Here is an 11,145-nt window from a genome sequence, read left to right as displayed (position 1 = left end):
GACACAACCCAGTGATAATAATGCAAGTTCATAATTCATTTAGCTTGCCAGCTTTGAAACTATGCAATTCTTGGGACGCCTGGGTGACTCAGCAGTTGGGCATCTGCCTTGGGCTCAGACCATGATCCTGGACTTCCAGGATGGAGTCCCACATCAGGCTTCCTCCGGGGAGCCTGCTTCTCCTTCTGCCTATGTCCCTGCCTCTCTCTCTGTGTCTCTCATGAATAAATTTTTTTTTTAATTTATTTATGATAGGCACACAGTGAGAGAGAGAGGCAGAGACACAGGCAGAGGGAGAAGCAGGCTCCATGCACCGGGAGCCCGACGTGGGATTCGATCCCGGATCTCCAGGATCGTGCCCCGGGCCAAAGGCAGGCGCTAAACCGCTGCGCCACCCAGGGATCCCTCTCATGAATAAATAAATAAAATCTTTAAAAAAAAAATGCAATCCTTGATTGTATTTTTTAAAATTTAGGGATGCTCAATATTTGACGTTATCACACTATACATAAAATAAAACATTATTATTATTTTCATATCATACTATTTCAAAATTTAATAATTAAAGCTCATGATACAAGTAATTCTTTTTTATCAAGTAGGTCTTAAAATGCTGAGAGCTTAGAAGCTGTGCTTTTATCTAATGTAATCATGTGAAAGGTCTTAACAGTTTTAGGGCCTGGTAAGGAGAGTATCTGAGGTGTCTCTTTCAATCTGTCTCTTCAATGTAATGTCCTCTTTGAATATCCTAGGTCTAGTTCCCATTCCCCTCCCTTGAGGCTCTCTATTCCTCCATGTGGGAGGAGACATTTCCTTTCTTCACTTTTTGGATCTTGCAAATTTAAGTATCTTAGGTTTGACCAGACTTTGGGGACTGCAGAGGGAGAGGTAGAGCCTAGTCCAGGAGCAACGGGGGCACATCAAATCTGGTTCAATCTTCCCCAAACAAGCATAGTGACTTGACTTCCTCACCATTCCCTAAGAAGTATATATATACTACTCCCAAGTTAGCATTAATTTTTTTATTTTTATTTTTTAAGATTATTTTATTTATTTATTTATGAGAGATACAGAGAAAGGGGCAAAGACACAGACAAAGGGAGAAGCAGGCTCCCTGTATTGAGCCAATGTGGGAATCGATCCCAGAACTCCGGGATCACACCGTGAGCCAAAGGCAAATGTTCAACCACTGAGCCACCCAGGAATCCCTAGCATTAATTTTTTTTTTTTTTTAAGATTTTTTATTTGAGGGCAGCCCCGGTGGCAGCAGCGGTTTAATGCTGCCTGCAGCCTGGGGTGTGATCCTGGAGACCCAGGATCGAGTCCCACGTCGGGCTCCCTGCATGGAGCCTGCTTCTCTCTCTGCCTGTGTCTCTGCCTCTCTTTCGCTCTCTCTGAATAAATAAGTAAATAAATCTTAAAAAAAAAAAAAAAGATTTTTTTATTTGAGAGAGTGAGTGAGAGAGAGAGCCTGAGCTGGGGGAGAGGCAGAAGCAGGCTCCCCACTGAGCTGGGAGACTGATGCAGGCCTCCTATCCTAGGATCCTGGGATTATCACCTGTGTGGAAGGCAGAGGCGCTTAATTTGCTGAGCCACCCAGGCATCCCAAATTAGCATTAATTTTACTCAGCGAACACACATTGTCTTTCAAAAGTGATTTTTCCCTCAGCATTATTTTGTAAAGTTGCGTTTGACTCCTTTCTGAATGTGGCTTGCAAGCATCTTGACATTAGCTGGCTCTATGTTCGTCAGCAAGAATAAAATACACCAACCCCAAATATCTTTCCTAAAAAAAATTGGAGTTGGGGGTGGACGTTCATGAATAAGGTCTGTTTCTGCTACAGCAGACTTCCAGTAAATGCTTGAACTAAATATGATGGACTTTCCTCTATGTGAGGAGGACTCGTGGATGGTCTTCGAATGGCAATTTTCCATCCTGTGGCAATACAAGATTTAATTCCTCCAATAAATAAACGTACGTATTTCAAAACAGACGTCATACTTCCTAAGGGAAATAATCTTGGATGAAAGAAATGCACAATCGCTACTCAAATTTAAATTATTGTTCATAATACGACATCATTATATTACCTATTTCAGTGTTCTGCGCATCAATTGATGCAGACAGAATACTGCTGTTTGGAACGGTACCAATTTTGTCATTTTTAAAAGAGAGTAAAGGGTGTCGGGTTCGCTAAGCCGGTAGAGCCCGAGACTCTGATCTCAGGTTTGCAAGTTCGAGCCCCAGTTTGGGTACAGAGATTACTTAAAAAAAAAAAAAAAGAAGAAGAAGAAGAAGAAGGAAATAAAGAGATGGTCAGCCTTGGGTGAGATTCTTCTAAACGCGACCCGCAAGCCCCGCCCTCTGTGCAGAGCAGCTCCGCGCACGCCGCCCAGGTCTAGGTGAGGGGCGGTGAACCACATTTCCCAGCGGGCCCTGCAGGTCTCCCGCGCCTGCGCACTGGCAGCCCAGGCAGGTAGGCAGAACTCCCGCGCTACCCAGCCGCCGGGGTTCGTCTCCCCGGGTCTCTGCCCCCCGCATGGAGAGGGTCTCGGTGGCCGCCGGCAGCGCGGGCGTCGGCAAGGCCGAGGGCGCTGGAGCCATGCCGCCCCCGCCTGCCGTCTCCCCGCCTGCTCTCACCCCGGCACCCGCAGCGGGTGAGGAGGGCCCGCCGCCCTTGCCCGAGGCGGGGGCTCCAGGCTGCTCGGGCTCCCGGCCCCCGGAGCTGGAGCCGGAGCGCAGCCTGGGCCGCCTGAGGGGCCGCTTCGAGGACGAGGACGACGAGTTGGAAGAAGATGAGGAGCTGGAGGAAGAGGAGGAGGAGGAGGAGGAAGAGATGAGCCACTTCTCGCTGAGGCTGGAGGGGGGTCGGCCGGACTCCGAGGACGAGGAGGAGGTATTGGTAGCGGGGCCTGAGGGGCCTGAGGAGCCTGAGGGGCCTGAGGGGCCTGAGGGGCCTGAGGGGCCTGAGGGGCCCAGGCAGCCCTCCCCTCTCGGCGCCGGGCCGCGTCGGCAGCTCGCCCCTGCAGCCCCGGGCGCTCGGCGTCCACCTCACCCCTCCCTCTCAACCTGCCCAGGCATGTGGCGCCGCCGCTCCGCGCCCGATTCCCTGCCGACCACTGAGGCTCCCCGAGTCCCGCTCGGTTTGTCTGTAAATAATCATTCAGTCATGCCAGGCGGGTGGGCGCCAGCGGGGTAGGGCGCCTGCCTTGCGAGAGCTTACAGTCGGACGGGAAAACCAGTCCATTTCTGACGGAGGCTGAGAGGGTGGTAAGACCCTTCCCCGTCTCCTCAGCCTCTTGTTGGGAAGGGGTTTTTTTGTTTGTTTGGTGGGTTGGTTGGTTTTTTTAATGTGGTAGCGCATATTTTACCAAGCTGGGCAACACCTAGCCGCTCAGAATCGATACATTAAGCGTAAACATCAGTATCTGGAAAGTTTGCCCATTTTGTAAGTAATTGGTGAAGGGAGACGCCCCTCATCAGGCAATACACGATATATCCGAAAGAATGAAATCTTTTTTTGAAACATTGGTTTGTATTGTGTTATTGTAACTTTCGGCAGGATTTTGAAAGCTTGGAGGTACTGTAACATGTTTCCGTGTTGCAAAGCAAGACACATTGTTCATAATGAAATATGGGGGATTATGGCTTTAAGAATTTGAGAAGGCAGGGACTTGCGTTTTTAAAACTATTTCCATTGCATTTGCAGCGCCTGATTAACCTCTCTGAGCTGACACCATACATCTTGTGTTCCATTTGCAAAGGTTACTTAATAGACGCAACTACCATTACAGAATGTCTTCATACGTGTAAGCATATAGTTCATATTTCGAATAAATACATTCATTCAGTTTTTGAAATGGGTTTAAAGCATCCTAATTTAAACATTTTCTTTTTCAACAGTTTGTAAAAGCTGCATTGTAAGACATTTTTACTATAGCAACAGATGTCCAAAATGCAACATAGTAGTACATCAGACACAACCTCTTTATAACATAAGGTAAGAGAAATATATAACCAGAAATTGTATTTTTAAATACACTTTTTCTGGAAGCTTCTAGTTGTGTAGTTGGGAATAAATTCTTGACCTATTTCAAAAAGGGAACTACATGTTCTCTAAAATACATACAGAACACTTACTGTGTACCAGGCACTGTGATAGCTGCTGGGAACAAAAAAATAAAAAAGCACAGGCCTCTCTTTTTGAGGATTTTAATTCCATCAGTCAAGTTAATGATGCTAGTTTAGGCTTGTCGTTTTGGGGATATTTAGAACTCTGCTTTTAAAACTAATGCCTGAAACGACTGGCCTCTTTAGAAAAACCTGTTTGTCATAGGTCATTGTGGTTTTTTTTTTTCTTCTTCTTCAAATTTTCAGTTCATACTCCGTTTCCCAAGGGAAGAAACATACTAAATAAAAGTGGATTTTGTTCAGCATATACTTTCATTTGTTCAGCGTATACTATTACACTTTTATTACCTTTATAGAAGAATGCTTTGCAGATGATGCACAAAAGTTCAAAATACAGTCTCTGCAAGGGAATAAGACCAGTATACGTGGAACAGTTTAGCAAACCATTCAAGAATCTATGATTACTTATGATTACATATAATTAATTACTTGAGGTTATCTCAGGTGAGAACCAGTGCTACCTAAAAGTAATTCACCTCTGAAAAAGGAGTTATCCACTCCCAAGACAAAACAGTTGCAAAGAGCATCGTTCATTCTCACTCTGTACCAAAATGGATTTTGCTGAATTCTGAGGTATTCTCCATCCTTTCCTTTTATTAGGTTGGATCGACAATTACAAGACATAGTGTACAAATTAGTGATCAATCTAGAGGAAAGTAAGTTTGTTTTATTACATAGTTTTGAATCCCAGCATCTCTGCTAACTCTCCTAGTTACATTTTAAGTGTAATTTAGTCTGTGTTTTATCATTTTTTAGGAGAAAAAAAGCAAATGCATGATTTCTATAAAGAAAGAGGTCTAGAAGTACCTAAACCTGGTAAGTTTGGGTGTATATCATAATGTATTTATAGATAAAAAAATACTGACTCAATAAAATTTACTCCCTTTGAGGTTCTTTTTGGTGATAGCTGGTTATTTTATGATCAAAGAGATTATGAAGGTAATGATGTAGTATAATCCAACTTAATTATTTATAAAAATTAAAGAGTATAGGCTCTGGAGCTAGATTTTCTGAGTTTGATCCTACCTCTGCCACTTTACTTTCTGTGTGACTTTGGCAAATTACTTCGATGTCTCAATTTCCAGGGCAGCCCCGGTGGCGCAGCGGTTTAGTGCCGCCTGCAGCCCGGGGTGTGATCCTGGAGACCCGGGATCAAGTCCCACGTCGGGCTCCCTGCATGGAGCCTGCTTCTCTCTCTGCCTGTCTCTGCCTCTCTTTCACTCTCAATGAATGAATGAATGAATGAATGAATGAATGATAATGAATAAATAAATAAATAAATAAATAAATAAATAAATAAATAAATCTTTTAAAAAAATGTCTCAATTTCCTCATCTATAAAGTAGGGATAGTGATAGCAATTCATGAAATTATTATAAGGATGCGTTCGGTAACGCAAAGCACTTAAAACGGTGCCTGGAACATAGTAACTGTTCAAATAGTTTTTGTGATGATGGTAATGTCACAGTATAGAAGTTAGATAAATGTGTTTAAATCTTCGTTCTTCCACTTACTATATATTGCCTAATCTCACTTAAACAGTAATCTCAGTTTCTTTATAGTTTTAACTGTAAAAAAAAAAAAAAAGTAGCAGTATGCTTTTGTTATGGGATTATAATAAGGCTTAAATGAGAATGTGCATATACAATGCTAAGTATGAGCCCTGAACCCTGGCACATAGTAGTGTGTATATCTGTTGTGTTATGATGAGCTCTCTCTGTAGCCCTGGTAAACCAGCTACATATGTCTGTCTGCCTTCCATTGTGGGGTGATCCCCAGGAGCAATTTCACTGGCTTTGACAGATTAGTTAATGTTATTAAAGAAAAGTAGACTGAGTGCTTTATGATCTCTTAAATCGTCAATGTAGTTATAATATCTGTAATTATTTTTCAGAGATCTCAATTTGTGAAATTTGTATTCTAATTCAACTTTTTTCTTTGGCTATTAAATAGCTGTTCCACAGCCAGTTCCCTCAAGCAAAGGAAGATCTAAGAAAGTCTTAGAATCAGTGTTTCGTATTCCACCTGAACTTGATATGTCTTTATTACTAGAGTTCATTGGGTGAGTATCCTAAACCTATACCTCTTAACCTTAAAGAATTTCGTAAGTTCCAACGTTATTAAATCATCCTGAACTCAGGTAAAATCAAGTTTTTCTGATATCCTTTTAAAAATTAATCATGAAAAATCTAAGACTTAGAAAAAGATCTAAAGAATAGCACTACAACCATCATCTGGCTTAAGAAATAACCCACGCTAGCATAGTGGAAGTCCTTTGGCTACCTCTTCCGGTTCACTCCCCCTTTTCTTAGAGGTTGATAACCACTGTTCTAAAAATAATGATTGCCATTCCCATGGTTTTTAAAATATGTTTATCTCATGTATCGATGCTTAAGCAATATGTAGAATTACTTTTGTCCATTTAAAAACTTTAAATGGGGGAACCCTGGGTGGCGCAGCGGTTTGGCGCCTGCCTTTGGCCCAGGGCACGATCCTGGAGACCCGGGATCGAATCCCACGTCGGGCTCCCGGTGTATGGAGCCTGCTTCTCCCTCTGCCTATGTCTCTGCCTCTCTCTCTCTCACTGTGTGCCTATCATAAATAAATAAAACAAAAAAAAATTTAAAAAAAAAAATTTAAAAAAAAAAAAACTTTAAATGGTATCACTTTTCCAACTTGCTTTTTTTTTTTTTTTTCCAACTTTTTCACTCAACACTGTGTGATTCATCCACGTGAAAATGTGTAGCTCTAGTTCATTCATGCTAACCATTGCCTGGTATTCCCTTAAAATAAGTATACCATAATTTATCTTTTTCTTGTACTGTTGAATAGCTTATATCTAGTTGTTTTTGTTATTATAAACAATGTTGCTTTAAATACTTGTGTACATATCTCCTTGTATATATGTGAGATAGTTCTCTAAGAGTATAGATTTGCTAAGTGTTAGCATATGTTCGTTTTTAACTTTGCTTGGTTTTGCCAAATTGTGTTCAAAAGTATTGGGTATCTTTCAGATTCATATACATTGCTTCTTTCAAACATTGTATGTAGCATATGGTATACTCCATTATAGTGCAACATTGTTAAACACTATCATAACAGAGTTGGCATGTATCAAACTACAGTTTTCAAAATACTTAGTTTTCAGAATAAACTAAAACGCCTTTTTTAGAAAATCTAGATTTTCCATTTTGTCACTGATGACTATTCTACTTTTCAGCTATTTCCTCCTTATAATTTTAGGTTCCCTATATCACTTATTTAGTATCTAACTTGTGCTATGTTGTATTTATCCCTTTATGTAGTCACCCTATGTTCTCAGCTGATATTAAGGACCCTTAAGAGGCCAGAAACGTTTCTCATGCCTACACAAATCCCATGTAGTAGTGGTTGATAATGAAATAAAAATCCCTTTGGAGGAATGAACAGAAACTATGTAATCCCAAACTTTAAACCAGCAATTTCTGTTAAGGAATGTGTTCCAATCTAGATGTCCAAAAAGAGATCTGGTTAAATAATGGTGTATAGCACGTATGTGCTAATATAATAGTGTATGTGCTGATATGGAACAATCTCCAAAATAAGAGAATACATAGTGTGTGCCTATTTATTTTAAAGAGAGTGACGGAAAATATGTGCATATACATGTTATACCTGCACAGACTATTCTTGGAAGGACATATAAGAAAATGCTAATACATATTTTGAAAAGTGACAGGGATGCAAAGATAGCAAATATGTATTGAGTATGCCACCATTACCTCTTCCTTTGCCCACTGCAGAAATCAATAATTAATCATGGCAGGCTTTCTAATGAGCAAGACTTGACCACAGTACTCAAAGCAGTCATTACCACTTACCACACTTATTACATTATTAGTACATTCCCTGCTGTAGAAAAAAGAGCCCTCATGTGCTTTCCTGGTTGCGAGTTTCAGGGAGGCTGAGGCTCAGGTGGACTTGATTCAGGTCCACCAGAAACCCACTGCCATGCCGAGGAAAGCATTGCTGCTGGATTGCATAATAGACATTAATACTGCTTTACAAGAGGTGCAGAAGACCACTCTCATCTGTGCTGTCCTAGCACGTGGAATTTGCGAAACTGCCAAAGCCTAGACAAGCACCAGGCCTATCTGTGTGCCTGCATCCAACTGTGATGAGCCTATGTGTGTCAAGTTGGTGGAGGCCCTTTATGCTGAACATCAGATCAACCTAATTAAGGTTGATGACAGCATGAAACTAGGGAAATGGGTGGGCCTCTATAAAACTGACAGGGAAAATCCCGTAAGTGGTTGGTTGCAATGTGTGGTTGTTAAGGACTATGGCAAAAGAACCTCAGGCTGATGAGGATGAAATCAAGGAATATTTCCAGTGCAAGAAATGAACAAATAAAAAACTTGGTTCTTATTCCAAAAAAAAAAAAAAAGAAAGAAAAAAAGAGCCCTCACTTGGAATAAAGAATCGAGGTTTAAATCCTAGCTTCTCCATTATCTAGCTTTGTAAACATTAACAAATTGCTTTTTGTTTATTCACAAGATGTTTACTAAAGTCCTGCTTAACATTCTGCGAGTTGTTGAGAATACAGTTTGAATAAGTCAGCCATGGCCTTTGCCCTCAGGGAACTTTTAGTTTTTAACTTCTCAGAGGTTCAGCTTCCCTATCTGTAAAAAGAAAGAATTGAACCTTTTATGTTGATGATTATGATGAGTAGTCTATTAATAATATAGCCCTTTATCTATTTTCAACTGGTTGGGGGGAAGAAAGCTTCCAGTGTGGCAAGGAGTTCTTTTGAAAGAAAGCTTCCAGAGGCAAAGAATCCGTTTGAAGTCACCAGTCCCCAGAGTTAACTACATGGAAGAGCTCTGATGTTACCACAAAAGTCAGGCTACTGAGGGGTAACCCATAGGCAGCCCTTTCATGACAGGACAAGTGGCAGGTGAGTTTTAACCTGATGCAAGTACAAAAGCAAATTTGGTCCAGCCATTGACCGCACTTAAGCTGGAGGAGCAAAAAAACCGAGGTAGGTTCAGCCTGTGAACAGTGATTTTTCAAACACTAAAATATGAAGTTAGATTTCCCCCCTAATTTGGGTATGCCTTTAGATAATCATGTAGTTCTTTTTTTTCTTCTTCAGTTTCTGTGTATAAAGTAGAAGATTATAAAAATAAATAACTTCAGACAGGCAGTACAGTATATATAGAAAGCATAGACTTTGAAGAGTCTCAGTAACTCAAGGTATATTATCCTTGGGATGTAGCTGAACTTCTCTCATCAGTTTCTGTGTTTCTAAATTGGGAATTTATAATAGCAACGAACAGGATTGTTCTAAGTATCAATTTATGGTATTCTTACCATGTCTAAACTATTATCAATATATGAACATTGAAATAATGCAGGCTCATTCAAAAATAAAAGTTAAAGTAGTCTGTGGTGCTGTACTATGTACATGTGCCTAGTGAGGAAAATGGACTCACATGAGATAAGTGTGATACAGCAAAAATTTTGTGCAATCTTAAACTGAGTAGTAGTTAGTGAACTAAGGAGGTGATATCCAACTGTATGCCTATTAATCCAACTACAGTTTTATGTTCAGCTCTGGACACTACATTTTAAGAGAGATGTTGGTAAGCTGAGGTATAACAAGAATAGTAAAAGGTTTGAAAACCATGTCATATGTGGTATGAGAAGGAACAAAACTAGTCTGAAGAAGAGAACACAATCATAAGCCCCTTAAGTTCATTTCAGATCTTTAGAGGGTTATCATATAAAAGAAAGATTGGGTCTTGTAAACAAGAGTACCAAAAGGCAAAACTAGGACTAGTGAGTGTGACTTACAGGGAGAAACATACTTACTTCAGTGTTAGCAAGCAATTTCTAACAAAGTGGCCCACAAATGGAATGAACTGTCTTGGCACATAAGCAGCTATCTCTTCAGGTGCCTAAGCAGAAGCCCAATGACCATGAATCATGGATTCTATAGAGATTATTCTTGTAACAAATAGGATATTTTATTTTATTTTTTTTAGGATATTTTATTTTATACTTCTGAGCTTATATTATGTATCTTAGGTTTCTCTTATATCCATATATATAACATTTATGTTAATGTAATATTTTTATAATATAGCTTGTATATTACATTTTAATATATTTCTCTATTTGTATTATATGAATATTCTGTAGATGCAATTGTGATCTGGCCTACTCTACACAACGTGATAGGGAAGAAAGAATGTGGGTTTTGATGCTAGGTACACCTGAATTTGAAGCTTTATCACTTTAATAACTCTGTGACCTTAAGCAAGTTGTTAAACCTCTCTGGGCTTAATTTTCCTCATCTATAGAAAGGAAATACTAATACCTGATACGCAGGGCTGTTATGAGGACTAAATGAAAAACATTCATCCCATATGAAGACTTAATATAATGCCTGGTACATAGTAGATACTCAACAAAAATTAGTGCCCCTTGTCTCCTCATGACATAAAAAAAATTGATTTAATCAAGAAATCTCTTTGCACTTTGAGGTGAAGAGAAAACTGAGTAAATAATGCCCAGTATGCTGTAAGTAAAATAAGATATCTAGCAGCCTTCTTATAAGATATCTATCTTATAAGGGTTACTACAAAGAAAAAAAAACATTAATTATGATAGAAAGAAGTTTCACTTTAAATTGGAAAATGTTAGAATGCAACATGTGGGGGAAATCTAAATATTAAAGATAGACTTTTAACTCCTGGAAGTATGAAAGTAGTGTAAAATAATGGATAACACTGCCTTTGCCTTACCAGTAGGTGGCAGAAATGACAACTACATTTAATTTCATAAAGGGTTAGGTGATGGTGTTCTAAAATTAAATTGATGTTCCTCAAATATTTATATTCATGTTATTTTTCTGTGTTCTATGATTTAATGTATAGCTTAAAATGTTGATTAATTTTGCTTTCATTTTT

The 11,145-nt window shown here is 39.7% G+C and overlaps 1 protein-coding gene and 1 pseudogene across 2 annotated transcripts in view; both read left to right on the top strand.

Moving 5' to 3' along the window:
* Window positions 1-2,322: 2,322 nt before the first annotated feature.
* The window catches only part of PCGF6 (polycomb group ring finger 6), a 35,678-nt gene continuing 26,855 nt past the window's right edge, over window positions 2,323-11,145 (top strand). The window contains exons 1-6 of one of the 2 annotated variants that reach the window (XM_055346080.1): window positions 2,323-2,897; window positions 3,711-3,810; window positions 3,905-4,001; window positions 4,793-4,848; window positions 4,949-5,008; window positions 6,146-6,254. In XM_055346080.1, coding sequence (XP_055202055.1) covers window positions 2,541-2,897; window positions 3,711-3,810; window positions 3,905-4,001; window positions 4,793-4,848; window positions 4,949-5,008; window positions 6,146-6,254 — 779 coding nt within the window. In that variant the 5' untranslated portion in view covers window positions 2,323-2,540. The remainder of the gene's footprint in view (window positions 2,898-3,710; window positions 3,811-3,904; window positions 4,002-4,792; window positions 4,849-4,948; window positions 5,009-6,145; window positions 6,255-11,145) is intronic. The other variant, XM_055346079.1, reaches the window with a different exon arrangement.
* Window positions 6,269-11,124, top strand: LOC129523323 (40S ribosomal protein S12-like; annotated as a pseudogene).

Source organism: Nyctereutes procyonoides, unplaced genomic scaffold (assembly GCF_905146905.1).
Source record: "Nyctereutes procyonoides isolate TBG_1078 unplaced genomic scaffold, NYPRO_anot_genome, whole genome shotgun sequence".
Classification (NCBI taxonomy): domain Eukaryota; kingdom Metazoa; phylum Chordata; class Mammalia; order Carnivora; family Canidae; genus Nyctereutes; species Nyctereutes procyonoides.
This window is presented reverse-complemented; position numbering and strand designations above follow the sequence as displayed.